This window comes from Maniola jurtina, chromosome 20 (assembly GCF_905333055.1).
Source record: "Maniola jurtina chromosome 20, ilManJurt1.1, whole genome shotgun sequence".
In the NCBI taxonomy this organism is placed as follows: Eukaryota; Metazoa; Arthropoda; class Insecta; order Lepidoptera; family Nymphalidae; genus Maniola; species Maniola jurtina.
In genome coordinates this window covers 1,918,053-1,935,368 of record NC_060048.1, presented here as the reverse complement: position 1 = coordinate 1,935,368, position 17,316 = coordinate 1,918,053, and the positions used below count along the sequence as shown (strand labels likewise).

The 17,316-nt window shown below is 35.1% G+C and overlaps 1 protein-coding gene across 1 annotated transcript in view; it reads right to left on the bottom strand.

The window, feature by feature from the left end:
• LOC123875427 (A disintegrin and metalloproteinase with thrombospondin motifs adt-1-like) overlaps positions 1 to 17,316 on the bottom strand; it is a 76,791-nt gene extending 59,475 nt beyond the window's left edge. Inside the window, exon 1 of the mRNA XM_045921241.1 lies at positions 16,814 to 17,316. Within this exon, the coding sequence (XP_045777197.1) occupies positions 16,814 to 16,894 (81 nt within the window). The 5' untranslated portion in view covers positions 16,895 to 17,316. The remainder of the gene's footprint in view (positions 1 to 16,813) is intronic.

The following is a 17,316-nucleotide window of genomic DNA, read 5'->3' as shown; positions in this document are numbered from 1 at the left end:
GATTTTTGCCCAGGTTATACTTTCCAAGCCGCATTGTTTTGATCGGTTTGGGGCAATGCTCAAATAGGGAGGTAATTACCTTAAATGTTTCACAGTCATCATGCTTACGTCGGGTGGCGTAATTCTTGTCGCATATTTCACTTATACCTACCAGCACGACATTTTTCTCTCGCTCGCTCAAATTACTTGTATCCATCGATGCTTGTATCCAAAAATATTATGTTAAAAATTACCAAACTGAAAGTTCAAAACAATTTCGTTGTTCAACAAAGCGAGTCTGCTCACAGGCGTATAGTTTTGTCAACAACATAATTACTCCAAAATTATTTAAGTAGGCTTCAAAAACACGACTTTCGACTGATTGCTAAAGTGACCTATTTGTCTCACGGTGTCTTTGAATGTTATCCGAAATCTGGAAGTTTGCTCGGGTTACATGTTGTCTGAATCCAAATTCAGCATTATCATCATCCGATAGAGACCTACTGCTGAACATACTAGGTCTCTTGTACACGCCACGCCACGCCACGCCACGGTCTATTGCCGCCAAATATTAGAAAGAAAGAAAGAAAATTTGTTTGTTACTAAGTACAATTTGTTTAATATTAATACGTTCAATCTACCTGTTTAAGAAGCTAAATCTGAATAATTTTCATTATTTAAAGCATTAACTTGTAAAATTATCTAATTTTTCCACTCTTGACATTAGCGTTATGTTCTGTTTGTCAAGTCGGCGAATAATTCGGTGTTCACACGCTCTGTGTTCATCACATACCGCAAAGAACGGGAAAACGGTATCTACATGTCATGGTCATGTATTAACTGTAATAATATAAATGTAATCGCTCCGAATATCCGATAAACTAATATTTTTGTATAGTAGAATCTGCATTCCGAATTGGTGCATAAGCATAGCCGGTAGGTTAAGAAATAATAGTTGTTCCTCATGAAACAAATAAATTGTGATTTTAGGGTTTTGTACCCGAAATGCCTGAAGAGTGGCACCCTAGGTACACTTCAGGCACTAGGGACACACCCAAGGTGACATGAGACACTATTACTAAGACACCTTTAGCGGTTTTTATCAGAAACGTTGAATGAGAACGTTGTTTCGTGCGATTAAATATGTTTGATTGCGTCTGCAAGAGAATTAGGTAATTATGTATTCCGTGTAGTACCTACAACTTCGATACCCTGTTCATCGAATGAGCTAATGGGAATGTAAGCAACCGCACGTCATTGTTCGCAAATAATGCACATTATGTAGGTAATAGGTAGGTATAGGTAAGTATAGGTAGGGGAAGGTGGGGCGACACCGGATGGTTAAGGTAAAGACATAATTAATAAATCACTATGTTATTTATTGAGAACTAGCTGATGCCCGCAGCTTCGCCCGCGTGGATTGGTCAGATCCCCTGCAGCATCAGGATTGAGGAGTTGGACTCCAAATTTTTTATGAAACAATGTCGCAAAGTTCCTCTATCGATTAAAAAAAAATGACGCAAATCGGTTCAGAAATTTCGGAGATTTCGGTGTACATAGGTAGAAAAACACAACTCCCTTTTTGAAAGTCGGTTAAAAATGTAGCCTATGTTACTCCCTGGTCAATTCTCTACTTGTCTGTGAAAATCCCGTCAAAATCGGTTCAGCCGTTCCCAAGATTAGCCTTTTCAAACAGACAGACAGACAGACAGACAAAAATTTTAAAAACGTGTGATTCAGTTATAGTATCGTTCAAATAACCATATGACCTTAATATGCAGTAGTTATTTCGAAATTACAGACAGACACTCCAATTTTATTTATTAGTAAGTATAGATAATACTTATACGTATAAACCTTCCCCTTTAATGACTCTACCTATTAATGAAAACCTTATTAAAATCTAATAAATCTAAATAGATCTCTCTCTCCTCAGACTTGGGCGCGATTGGAACCCTCATAGCTTTAGTTTTAAGTTACGTAATTAATTATCACCATAATATCGTGCAAATTTAACAATATCGACCATCAAAAGGAGTACAATTGTACCTACTTTGAATAAATAATTTAGACTTTTGATCTAAGCATATAGAGACGACAGGAAGCGACTTTGTTTTTAACCCCCGACCCAAAAAGAGGGGTGTTATAAGTTTGACGTGTGTATCTGTGTATCTGTGTGTCTGTGTATTTGTGTATCTGTCTGTGGCATCGTAGCGCCTAAACGAATGAACCGATTTTAATTTACTTTTTTTTGTTTGAAAGGTGGCTTGATCGAGAGTATTCTTAGCTATAATCTAAAAAAATTGGTTCAGCCGTTTAAGAGTTATCAGCTCTTTTCTAGTTTTCTTGTAGAAAACAAGGTTAGATAACCGTTAGGTTCATAATATTATGTCAATAGACAAATGTCAAGCTGTCAAGATGGACGTTGCCTAAATACATAATTATTTATTTGAAAATGATGTTTTGGAAAACTCAGATACTTTGGATCGTCGGGGGTGTTATAAATTTTTAATTTACACTTGTATACTAGTAGAGATATGGGTCACCTTATTTGGAAATTCTAACGAACTGATAAAGAAGAGGTTAGCTGTTAACCCGCATTGTGTATCTTCCTTTCACAGTATTATCTTGCAGAGATAGGCCTATGAGAACCGTGTGGAGTCACATCGCAGATAACTTTCAGTGTTACACAATTTGACGTACAGAGAGACATTACTGTGGCGGTTGGACCAGTTTCTGAGATTGTATTGATAAAACCGTGTTTTGTTCTCAAACATAATATGTAGTTAAATAGTGTCCTTTGTAGTTAGTGTTAAGTATAGTTATTGCAAAATAGACTACTTAAGTAATTATGTAATTCCAAATTTAAAATTTTAACTACTTTAAGATTCGAATTTCTTACAAAGTTAATATCTGCTTACTCAAAATTAAAATTGGTAAATGCAAAATTTTTATTTAGCAATTCTAAACAATAATTGAATTTTATCTGCTTGTTTCTTACTAATAGCAAAAAGTTGGACCCGCATACGAAGGGTTCCTTAGTACCATCGTACAAAAAATAGCACTTTTTATTTATTTTAAATTTTTATGGCGACCATTTTGAAAACTTAATTATTTGTTGTTACAGCGGAAATACACATTGTGTGAAAATTTCAACTCTATTTATTACAGTTCACGAGGTACATCCCGCTGACAGACTGAAGGACGGATAACGGAGGCTTAGTAATAGAGTCCGTTGGCATCCTTTGCAAAGGTAGAAAAAATCGCCGTGGGCGTTTTCCTTTTTTTTCGTGACGAAAATCCGTCATGGATACCACCGGCCACGGGGGAGCACAGATCGGACTCCCAGCTGTAAAAACCTTACGAAGTTCCATCCCACCACAAGCACAAGCGACCGACAACGCCTCGTTACTCCGCCAGCGGATGTCCGCCGCAGCAGACCCACCACTGGGACACTACGTGCCCTCAAACACCGTTAGAGGCACGCCAACCAAACCAAGAACCATACTGTGAACAAAGGACCGGGGCGATTCCCTAATGCAACCAAGACAAGTAGAAAACAGTAGTTTGCGAAACGAATCGCCCATTTAACATCGGTTCAACGCCATGGTTCAATCAATCGACTTTGTATAAAAACATCATTAACTCTTCTAAAAATACATTGCGCTAAATAACGGTCAAAGCAGTAGCTAACAAAATAATTTCACTTACTTAAAAGCGTGTCGAATCATTCACAGTAAGTGTTTTTGGAAGACATTTTGTTATTTGGAATAGAAAATAAAGGTTTTTATGCTAATCGAACTATTTTTGTATCGATAAAAAGATTTACAGTAGGTAAGAGTTTGGTTTTCAAAGAAATAAATTATATCTACAGGGTCGTTTGGACAGCCTAGCTTAAATCGTTATTAATTTAATATTATGTCATAATATAATAATTTATTTTGGTGATATAAATATAAAAATAATATTATTACCATCGTTTAACACGATTCGAATAATCATTTAAATTTATTATTGGAATATTCATGAGATTTTATTTAAATGAAGAAATTATAATATCACGTGTTAACAATTTACAATACACATTTATGTAAGGTTTTTTATATGGATAGTATGTATTTTGAAACGCTTTCATTAATATTAAATATTTAATCCTACGACCGCCATTTTGTATATTTGCTCTTTGGCTTTATGCGCGTTATATAATATTAAAGTAGGTAGGTATTCTTTTAAAACTCACATAGGTAATAACTCAGTAAAGTCAGAGGTTCAGAGGTGCGTGCCCTGGATCGAATCCTGGCCTCTTAACTATAGTCTTAAACACTAAGTAATCACCGTTCTTCTTATTAGTGGGTATCATCATCAAAATTCAGTTAAAATATTTTTCAGGGGGGAAGCCCCTCTGAATACATGGAAAAGGAGCCGAAAAAATAAAAATTTTTACCCTAGCATGTGGGGTATCAATGTTTAGGGCTCATTGAGTAGAGTATGAATATATATTTTATTTATTTTCTAAAAAAAATAAGGAAATGGGGGGCTGCCAAAGTTGTTAGTTTTAGACCATGTGACGGGGGATATCTCAAAAACATCTTTACTGACAATTTTGTTTGATAGATTTAAGTTAATAATATGTAATTCTTTATTACCCTTAATAAGTAAAATAAACTTATTACCGACCCACTAATGAGCCCGGGTCTGCTCTCAAAATGAAAAGGGCTGACAATAGTCCAGAAGTGGCAGACATTAGTAGACCGTACCTATACATAATTAGTTGTAATTGTAGCATAGTTAAATGAATTCCAATATCATTTTCGATACAGCTTTCTAGCTGTGCATTGTACGAGGAAGCAAATGTAAATTATCTCGACATCTCATCTCGAAACAATCGTTGCGTATCGTGGAAAGTGGTCGCCGCAAATTTCTAATTTTAGCCTCTCATGCGGTCTTCTTTATTAATGCGTTGTTACTCATTATATTTTATCCATACTAATCCATGCTAATATCCAGACTATACTTACTAATGTTATAAATGCGAAAGTGTGTCTGTCTGTCTGTCTGTCTGCTAGCTTTTCACGACCTATCCGCTTAACCGATTGCGATGAAATATGGTACAAAGATAGCTTGCATCCCAGGGAAGGCATAGGCTACTTTTCATCCCGAGAAATTACAGAGTTCTCACAGGATTTTAAAAAACTTAAATCCACGTGGACTAAATCGCGGGCATTAGCTAGTTAGAATATATAAAAATTTAAGAAAGTGTGTCTGTCTGTTTGCTAGTTTTACATGGTCCATCTATTTAATAACCGATTTTGACGAAAAGACAGGATAATATTATAGCTTACATCCCGGGGACGGACGGAAGCTATTTTTGTCCAGGCAAATCAAAGAGTTTCGGCTTTAAAAAAGCCTAAATCCATGTGGATGAAGTCTAGGGCATCATCTACCTATTTGGTATTGCTTGCATCCTGGTAACTTATAGGCACTACCTTTTGTTCCGGAAAATCAAAGAGTTCCCACGGGGTTTAAAAAAACTTAAATCCACGCGACTGAAATCACAGGCATTGTCTAGTTCACAATAAAATCTTTCTATATACTTAAAACAAAAAAAGTGTGAAATCAAATAGTCTTTATACTTGATTAACTCTACTTATATTTTATTTATAACATGGGATTATAAAACGAATCAGTTTTGCAGATGAATAATGCACATAAAAACAGTGAAAATTAACTAAGTAGGTGACTACTACCTCTTCGTTATTTCTTGTGTACTTATAATATTTTCAATTCAAAAAAATTATAACCCTTCCTTTTGGCTGGATTAGAAAAGTAAGACCTAGTTACTAGTTATAGCTTTAAAATATAATCGTATAAAAATCCATAATAATATTATAATATTTGAAAAAATATGAATATTTGAAAGAATTAAATTACTAAAGTTATGAATATTTTAAGGATTTATTATTACTTTTTTTTATATTCTTTTTTTGAGGAGTTTCTTCCTTTCCGTAAGGCCTTTTTGTATAACTGTAACAGAGCCCTAGCCTCATCCGACAGAGGTTGGGATAGGGCGCCGTTACAGCCGACAATCTGGCGAAGCATGGGAAATCGAGTGAATATCTCCCATCCCTCCGCCTCGTTACGAACATATTCCACTAATAAATGGTGTACGACGTACGTCCTCCGGTGATTTATTATTAGAAAGAAAGAAAGAAAGAAAACTTTTTTTTATTATTACTTCTTGCTTTTACTCACTTACTATTATAACTTACTTACTACTATAATTTTTTATTACTTCCTTATTAGGATTTTTACCTTTGTGTAACAATAACTAGGTAGAGTTTGTTTTCAATGTGTTTTGGTTAATTATAGACAAAAGTATGCGTATTAGGTAAGTATGTAATAAAATGTGACATTAAAAGTTATCAGTGATGTAAAAAAAATATACTTAAACCAGTTAAACAAGTCGTTACAAGATTTTCGCGATAATAATAAAAATATGCTGAAATTGTGGAAAATGACCTAAAAATGAAATGCCAAGGTTTCGTAATATTAGAACTGGATGTTGTTAAAATTTACAAGTATAATAGTTTAGGTATAGGAAACGTTATGTAAAGATTTTAATATTATAATTCCAACCGTGAGCAAATGCCGTGAGCTTTTAACCAGCATGTCAAGTGTTCATTTCAGAAATTGCAAAAGTCACGTCGTCTATTGAACAGATTATCGAACTTACGAAAATATAAGTAACTTAATATTGTAACCCTGCAAACAGCTGATCGCGGAAATGAACCCGTGAAAAATGTGAATTCCCTCGAAGGATCGTTTGAAGCAAAGTGCCACGCGGAGGCACCGTTACTGCGACGCTGCAGCCGCGCTGCTTTTTAAATCCATATTATAAATAATACACGCGTCTGTAGCGCTACACCGCGCTGCGGCCGCGCGTCATTTCATCGATCGAAATTATTTGGATTCACAAAACAGCGTGGTCGCACCGCTGCAGCCACGCTGCCTTCGCGCGGCACTTTTACGGCTTTGAAGGCACTCTAATTTGTCAAGTAGCGAAAACAACGAAATAATCTATGGTGTCTAATTACTATTTAACTTATTTGTCATTTCTCGCCGTCTATCTCTGTATACGCTTAGATCTTTGATATAAATTAATAATTATAAATTAAAATTACTATTAGTTATCGTCGTCAAAAAGACCACCCCTGGTTGCCCCTGGACCAAAAGTGCCCATCAAGCTGGCAGTATTGCCCCGCTGAATGGCGATGGACAACCTTTGGACCAGGTAGGCCCCAGAGCGTGGATCGCAGCCTCTTCCTCCTCAGCCCGCAGACGACGGACTTTTGTCATTTCTTATGATTTTTCCATCACGCTGTAAATTGTAAACAGTTAAAACTTGGTTAAAACGAATAAAAAGAAAGATAAAGGATCTTTGTTTAAGATATCAATGTGTTAGTTAGACTCGTAAGTAAGCTGAAGAATGCGAAAGGGACTCTCAGAATGCAGACAGCACGCCTAAACCCTGAGCCGCGCATGACTTGATTGTGCAAGCCACGCGCCAGCTTTGTTTTCATTTCATGACGCCAATAATAAATTAACAAGAGGGGTCTCTCCGTCACTCGCTCCATACAAACGTAGTTCGTCTCTCATTGAAATACTAACCAATTATACTCAATGGAATTTTGTAGTAACGTTCCGGGAACTAATATCTTTGCCTGTGATTTCCAGATTTCTTTTAAAATAGTCAGTTTCAAAGTTACGTAGTCTTAAAAATTCACATACAAATCTTTGAGCCCCTGTAACATTAGTTTCTAAAATATGTCTGCAAAATTTCATGGATTTTGGTTGCTTAATATTCAAATGAAATTGGAACTACGTTTGTATGAAACGAGTGACGGAGAGAGCCCTCTTAAAGGTATGTGAAGTCTGCCAATCCGTACTTGGCCAGTGTGATGGATTATGGCCTAAGCTCTTCTCATTCTGATAGGAGACCCACGCTGTAGTGACGCTGATCTAACGCTAAACTAATCTAACCTACCACAATAGTGCACACGCTTACAACTTCTAAGATAACTTGTTAAAGGTTAAACTACTAGTTTTGAATTATTGGAAGTAGCAAACTGTGACCTCAGCTTCGAATACCTTTTTGCACTAACTGGGTTAGTGACTTCACTGCAGTAAGCCTGCAGTTGTATTGCAGTTGATCTAACTGCATCGAAACTGGTGATTGACTATCTGTGCAGTCGGCGTGCAGTGACGACTGACGGTATGCAGTATGTACTAACAAATGCAAGCGTTTTGTGTAGTCCACGCGGACAAAGTCGCGGGCATACCGCATAGGTTAGTAATCCTGTATTTTTAAAATTCACAATATATTGCAAATAAAATATCTGACTAACGCTAGAGGTCAACGAACGTTCCGTAAATAGGTCACTCGAAGTTAATGTCACGTCGTAGGTGGGGCATTGACCCGAGCTTTGCACGCTATACAATGCGGGTTTGAATGAAAAATCACCTAAACTACTTAAGATAAGGCAAATGGTTATTGGAATTGGATTGTGTAAAGGTAGTATAATTATAATGCTAATTTTTTGTTAGCGTTACACCCTGTATAAAAACTTAGATTTATATCTAAGTGGAAGAAGAAATGTTCTTAAAATACAGTGACTATAAATAACTTTTAAACTAACGTAACAGTATTATGAAATCAAGTAAGTAGTAGGTATATTATGGCAGAAATCTAAATGAAATCTAAAAAAATGTTTTCCACGACTGGACGATTTTTGCATTTAAAGTGGCCATAAAGAAGTCACGACCCTATCTTAGTTACACTGCTTGATGTTGTATCACGTTGTCTTTGTACCACGACGTAATAAAAAAACCGGCTTAGTGCGAGTCAGACTCGCGCACCGAGGGTTCCGTGCTCGGGTATTTTTTTCGACATTTTGCACGATAGATCAAAAACTATTATGTATAGAAATAAATAAAAATCTGTTTTAGAATGTATAAGGTTAAGTCCTTTCGCATGATACCTCATCTTAGTATAGTAAATTTCCTTTGAAAATTGCTAAATACTAATTATTTGTTCATGAACACATTTTTTTTGTGCTGTAAACAAAATTTCATGGTTTTCGTATTTTCCCCCTTACTGTTATAAGACCTACCTACCTGCCAAATTTCATGATTCTAGGTCAATAGAAAGTACCCTATAAGTTTTCTTGACAGACACGACAGACGGACAGACAGACTGACAACAAAGTGATCCTTTTTTCTTTTTTAACCCCCAACCCAAAAAGAGGGGTGTTATAAGTTTGACGTGCGTATCTGTGTATCTGTCTGTGGCATCGTAGCTCCTAAACTAATGAACCGATTTTAATTTAGTTTTTTCGTTTGCAAGGTGGCTTGATCGAGAGTGTTCTTAGCTATATCCAAGAAAATCGGTTCTGCCGTTTGAAAGTTATCAGCACTTTTCTAGTTACTGTAACCTTCTCTTGTCGGGGGTGTTATAAATTTTTAATTTACACTTGTTTCTTTTGAGATCGGACGACGGAACCCTTAAAAAATCTACAGTAGAAAAGACATTTATAAATTTTATTTTATGCTTTAATTACCAACCAAGAAATCATTCATACTTACATAAGTACCTACTAGTTTTCAAGTACAGTTAAATACCCATTATTTGCTGTAAATTCAAGAAAATGGATGATAACAATACACAAAAAATGTCAAGGTTCGCGAAAAAATTGTGGTAATATAAATTCATATAATGAACAAAGTAAATAATTATAATAATTGTCTATGCTATAAATAACTGGTAATATATAAACCAGGAACTATAGTTGATAATGTAAGAATTTAGATCGGTTTTGATGATTCACTCATCATAATTCAAAATAGCTCTACAAAATCGTGATGATCACGGCCGAAATTAGGACTGAAACCAGGCCTTGATGCTACAAAGGTTCTTAACGCGCCCTGGTGAGAAGAAGCCTACGATAAACTGTTGCATTGTAGTATAATATAATAAAATCAAATCCATACTAATATTATAAATGCGAAAGTGTGTCTGTCTGTCTGTTTGTCTGTCTGTCTGTCTGTCTGTCTGTCTGTCTGTCTGTCTGTCTGTCTGTCTGTCTGTCTGTCTGTCTGTCTGTCTGTCTGTCTGTCTGCTACGTTTTCACGGCCCAACCGCTGAACCAATTTTAATGAAATTTGGTACAGACTTGGGATACATCCCGGGGAAGGACATAGGCTACTTTTTATCCCGGAAAATCAAAGAGTTCCCACGGGACTCCCAAAAACCCATCCGCTTAACCGATTTGTATGAAAGATACCGAGGTAGCTTGCGTCCCGGTAATTGACATAGGCAACTTTTTATCAGTTCCCACGGGATCTTTAAAAAACTAAACCCACGCGGACGAAATCGCGGGCATCCTCTAGTAAAAAATAAATAAAATAAAAAATAGATGATGCCCACAAATTCGTATACCTAAGTGAATTTAGATTTTTTTAAACTCCGTGGCAATTTTTTGATTTTTCGGGTAATTTAGCATCTTTGGAATTCAAATTATCTCTATACGAAATTTCGTCAAAATTGGTTAAATGGATGTTACATGAAAAAGTAACACTTCGCATTAGTATGGATGTAGCATGGATTCTTATGTTGATTTTACCGATCTAAGTGACCGGTAGCGATCTATATTCCAATCTGCATATTGCATAATCTATTATGCTGTAAGAATGCATAATAAATAATTAAATCATTGTTTTCTCTGACCTCTATGCCATAAAGGTAATTTGTTCTATTTATTATATTAAGGTCGAAGAACCAGTATGATATTATAAGCTCCTTGACACAATATGTTTACATTCTGTTCAATTAATAAAACACAAGGCCTATAGATCTTAGTAGATGCGTAACTTTGCTAAGATATAATGTGGAAGATAATAAATAAATAACTTACTTACGACTTTGTTCTTTAATTTAAAGAATGAAAAGCGTTTATTTTGTAAATAGTGCCACTCATGACATTGCCACACAATACATGGTGTAATCAGAAAAATGAAGACAGGCGGTAGTACTGATGATTACTGACTGATAAGGTACCACAAAAAAAAAACGCATTTTTTTTTTAAATCCCGTATTTTTCAAAAGTTCACAATATACTGAAAATAAAACATCTGACTGACGCTAGAGGTCAACGAACGTTACGTAAATAGGCCACTCAGGGTCAATGTCACGTCGTAGGTAGGGGCATTGCCTGGACATAGGCTTCTTTGTGTCCCGGAAAATCCAAGAGGGGAACTCTCGGATTTGTAAAAAACCCTTATCCACACAGATGAAGTCTAATGTATTATTATGTACAGACAGGACTTACAAATTGTCAGTATACAAATAATTCTAGTATTTCACGATGGTTTCTACTAACACACTTGATTCTGACTTCTGCCTTGAGTAAAAATCTTAGACCTGCAACACTCGAGTTGTTTTATTGCCATTTTATGCGAACTAACTGTATAATTGTATACATACTTTACAATTACGACTTAATACAACTTAATCGTTAATTTTAAATTGAGAGGTTCCATCTTTGTGGCAACTCCGTGAGAAAAAAATTGCTAATTAAAATAATAATGGTTTTGATCTCTCTCGCTGCGTCATAAATTCCTCATTGCTGCGGGTTGTGACCCCTTTCGATCTATATTTATACCAAATTCTGTCTGACTGATATATCAAGCTGGAGTTAGAAACATGAAATTTTGACAGTAGGTTCCTTTTATAACGTATGCAGCCACTAAGAACGGATTTTTGGAAATTCAGCCCCTAAAGGGGTTAAATAGGGGATGAAAGTTTGTATGAAAGTCCATCATTTTTCTCTGGGTCTTCGTACTTCGTTGTTTTTATAATCAAGAATTACATGTATTTACCTTCGTATCAAGTACCTACAACTACTAGTTGCGACATTTTGGTTATTAGAGCATTAAAACATTCATATAAAAATTAAAATTAACTTAAAACAATTTCCCTATCTTCAAATCGAAATTCCATATTTCACAAAGTAAAGCATTGCAATAATGTAGGATTACGACACTTCCCTCACTTCTAGGACTTGATTTGGAAAAACTCATTTAATGAGTCGAGGCTATTTAATATACTTACATACAGTCCGTCCAAAATGAGTTCTCACACTTGGGTCAACTGTCATGTCAAAAGAATGATCCACCTTTGAAATAAAGACCGTGCTTTTGACATGATATTTGACACATACCGTTGCAAGTGTAAATTAAAAATTTATAACACCCCGACAAGTGAAGGTTACAGTAACTAGAAAAGAGCTGATGACTTTCAAACGGCTGAATTTCTTGGATTATAGCTAAGAAAACTCTCGATCAAGCCAACTTTCAAACAAAAAAAACTAAATTACAATCGGTTCATTAGTTTAGGAGCTATAATGCCACAGACAGATATACACAGATACACACGTCAAACTTATAACAAAAAGAGGGGTCTTTTTGGGTCTGGGGTTAAAAATGGGGCATGAGATATCATTTTTTACGCATTATACCCAATATTGATGCGTGAAAGCAATCGGCAGTGCTTTCCTAAAAGGCCTAGTCGCATAAAAGATAGTGCAGTAAAATGTTACATGGATAATGTTGCCTGCATCTATATTGTGATCTAGATGATGCGAGCGACTTCGTCCGCGTGTATTTAGATTTTTAAAAATCGCATAGGAACTCTTTGATTCTTCTGAAATATAAATTAGTTTTAGATTTGGATAATAATCCTTTTCAATTGAGACTTTTTTACTGTCCTGTTTTACTATTTGAACCATCGTGAGTGACTGATAACCTTTAAAAATATAAACTAGCTTAAAACTAACTAGTCAGGCGCACCTACTCCAACTAATCATATGATTCCAAATTCAAAGATTTTTGACGTGACAACGTCTTATAATTCTATAGAGCCGGCTGCACGCACGAAAAAACATGACTCATGCGGCGTTACCTTGCTCTGAGGCGTTCCATGTAAGGCTTGAAGTGCAAGCGAGAGCGCGGAACGAGCGACAAAGAAGCACAATCGGCCTTTGTTGTCACGTTCAACTATCGTCAGTAAACCGACTTTACAGACAACCAATTTTTTTTTATTCAATTAGACTTGTACAAGTACCTACATTTGAATCGTCAAAAGCATCTACCACTGGTTCGGAATGCCTTTCTTACCAAGAAGAAGCAGCAAGAAACTCAGCGGTTGCTCTTTTCAAAGATTTGATATACAATATTATGCCATGAATAAAAGTAATTGAAGTTCCGCGCATTGCTGGAGCGAGCTGCAGGTCAAATCCACGCTCTTTTATCATTTACATAATCTTCGTTTGTAAAATACGCTTTTCTCAGGAGCATAGTTTTAATAGATAGAATCCAGCCCAAAGCTATACTAATTTTATAATGTCCTGTTTTTCAAAATGAAATCATGGAAATTATAGTCATATGAATAATTTTCCCACTGTGCTTAGGATGTCGACAATGTCTTGCGAAAAATCTGAACTGGATTTGATTGTAATCTTCCTTTTATACTTAGTGCACTATGTATTGTGAGGATCGGAACTAATTAATATTATAGTATTATTCTGTATTTCTAATGTTTATAGTATGTTTTTTTTAATTTACAGACTAACGCTTGGGTGCAATCAGAATTAGCAAGTGATGATGCAGCCTAAGATGGAGCGCGATTGCCTAGAAGTTGCCTATTCACTCTTGAAAAAAAATTACGAAAAATATCATAAAATTATTCTTGATTCAGAAATAAAATAACAACAACAATAAAACAAAATGTGTTTAATTTCTTGAGTGATTTATGAACAACATACACAATTCGAATTAGCCAAGCTGAAATCGTTCGTTTAAGCCATCATTACCATTGAATACTATTTTCATCGTCAAGTTTTAACAATCGCACCGCAGGACTCCATTAAAATTATGATTAATAAAATATTCCTTAAAAACAATAGCTTTCTGATACTTACGATGCGGCGTAAACATTAGGGTGACATTTTGCAGTGTTCAAGGTTCAACCTTGTAGAATATGACTGGACTGTTACCGAATGAATTGAGTATGACCTAACAGCGGATTCCTTATTGTTAAAACCAGCCATGAACTCAAGTCTCAACGGAAACTAGAATAGAAGGAACCCACGCTCTTACTCTACGTTGCCAAGGAATCACTAAATTATCTAACTCTACTGAATGTGCTAGATTTAGGCACTCCAGCATCATTATCACACTAATATTATAAAGGAGAAAGTTTGTATGTGTGTGTGTGTGTGTGTGTGTGTGTATGTTTGTTACTCCTTCACGCTAAAACTACTGAACGGATTGGGCTGAAATTTAAAATGGAGATAGATTATACCCTGGATTAGCACATAGGCTACTTTTTATCCCGGAAAATCAAAGAGTTCCCACGGGAATTTTAAAAATCTACATCCACGCGAACGAAGTCGCGGGTATCAGCTAGTATATAATAACTCAAAGTTTAAAAAACTCCCGCCACAAAAACCTCTATAAGAAAACTAGAAAAGAGCTGATAACTTTCAAATGGTTAAACCGATTTTCTTCGATTATAGCTAAGAACACTCTCGATCAAGCAATCTTTCAAACAAAAAAAAAAACGATGGGTCAGTTTATATGAAGATAATGATGGTCAAATAAATTGACCCATCGCCGCCGGCCCACGCTGAGTAGGTATATCCTCTCAAAATAAAAAGGGTTTGGGTATTTTTTTTTACCCTTGACCCAAAAGAGGGGTGTTATAAGTTTGACGTATGTATCTGTGTATTTGTCTGTGGCATCGTAGCTCCTAAACGAATGAACCGATTTTGATTTAGTTTTTTTTTTTGTTTGAAAGGTTGCTTGATCGAGAGTGTTCTTAGCTAGAATCGAAGAAAATCGGTTTAACCATTTGAAAGTTATCAACTCTTTTCTAGTTTTCTTATAGAGGTTTTTGTGGCGGGAGTTTTGTAAACTTTGAGTTATTATATCTATGGGCTATAGTCTAGTAGGCTGCACGCTAGCCAAGTGCAGATTGGCAGACTTCACACACCTTTGACAACTTTATGGAAAACTCTCAGGTATGCAGGTGTTTTAGCAACAAAAAAAAACCTAGAAAATACTCCTTATTTTACCAGTTTTCAGTAGTAGGCCGGCAATGGGTTGATCGAGATGATGATTACTATACTATTGTTTTGGAATGCTTAAGTGGTAGATAGGACTGCCGTGTTTTTTTGCATGAATTCACATCATGAATAATTCATGAGTTTATATTCGTCTTAGTTTTGTATCACACTAATATTATAAAGGCGAAAGTTTGTATGTGTGTGTGTGTGTGTGTGTGTGTGTATGTTTGTTACTCCTTCACGCAAAAACTACTGGACGGATTTGGCTGAAATTCGGAATGGAGATAGATAATATCCTGGATTAGCACATAGGCTGCATTTTATCTCGGAAAACCAAAGAGTTCCCACGGGATTTCGAAAAACCTAAATCCACGCGGACGAAGTCGTGAGCGTCAGCTAGTTGAAATATAAAACTATAGAAGTACCTACATAATATTATTAAGTAGGGATATTGAATTTATGTGACATGGGTTCAAAATATAAAATGGTACCTTTACAAGATATGATACCTTTTTAAAAAAAAAGCAGCAAGAATAAAATTTAAAGTATTGATAAAATAACGAAAAAGGTACAAAAGTATTGGGAACTTAAAAAGGTTTGGTTTTGAGATTATCATAATAAATTAGCTAATTCAGTCTGGGTATTTTGGTAATCCTTTTATACTCAAAGGCCGTAGACCATAATCCCTTTTTTAAGCTCGATAAGGGGTAAAATAAAATATATTGTAAAATGTAATAATTACAAGTAGCTGTAGTAACCTCCTACAGGTCTTACGGTACGTAGAATTACTCTAATTAATAATGGCTTTCTAAGTTCACATTGACCTTTAGTAAGGTAAAGGACACTTAAATAAATGTAAACAAACTATTATTTAATCAAACAAACCGATAAAAAATATATCAGGTTTGGATGTTCTAACTCGTTTCGAATAAATACTATGAGACCCGTTTTTACGTAACGATACATTAGTTTTACTAGTATTAAATAATATAAATAGAAATAGTAATAATTAAGTAAGTATAATATTTAATTCATTAGTTGGTACATAGGTAGAAGATGCCTACAACTTCGCATGGATTTAGGTTGTTTAAAAATCCCAAAGAAACTCCGATTTTCTGGGATAAAAACCTAAAATCCGTCTTCGGGATGCAAGCTATCCCGGTACTAGTGTCAAAATCGGTTCAGTAACTTAATATTAGTGGCATGTACTCATTCTTTTTTTGGTCAAAGAGAATAAAATCTAGTTTTTCTGACGTGCAGGGTTGTTTTCCGATTCTCTTTAGGGTGTATATATTTAATTATATTTTTATTAAAAAGCGTAAAAGTAGCGCTAATCCTATACCATCTCGTTATTTTTAAAACCATGAAACTTTTCAAACTTTCAAAAAAGCTTACGTGATAAAAATTAGCGGATATGATTATAATGTGACCTTTGCTTTATAAATAAATTAAAAAAAAAACATACGACTATTAAGCTAATAAGAAGATTCAATTGAAACCATTATCCGACGAATACCCAATATTTTAATTCATTGAATACTTACATAAAATACAGGTTTTAATACATGATGAAGTTGAATTTTTGTTATAAATTCCCAATAGCTTTTTGATAAAAAGCTCTCTTGAAAATGATAACAGAAAAATGTGTTACTTACATCGTCTCTAATCACATGTTCGCTGTCGACTTCAACAAACGAGGTAAAAGCTGCGACCAAAAGCACCCGTTTCCAAAACATCACGATAGTTCACTCAAAACAACAAAAGTTTAAAAAAAGTCATGATAAAACTGGCTGTACGGCTCGTAACCTTTGCCTAATCCAAAGGAAAATAAAAAAAAAGCCTCACACTTTTTCATTAGCTACCGAATACATTTTTTTTTTAAATTTTGAAATATTAGTTTATTAAAATTATCTAGGATCTATCAACTAAACTTTTCCGCCGACCGTAACAATAATTCACACATCTCGACTTTCCCGCGCGAATTTGACAATTAACTTTTTAATTTACAACTGAAGCAAAGAGCTTTTACGTAACTTTCAAACACATGTGAAACTTTTTCTTTTTTAATCGTTAGTTTAAGTTATAAAGTATGTTTTACGAGTGTTATTGATGTTTTTGTTGTAAAATAGAGATTGAAATGTTCTACTCTACGACAGTT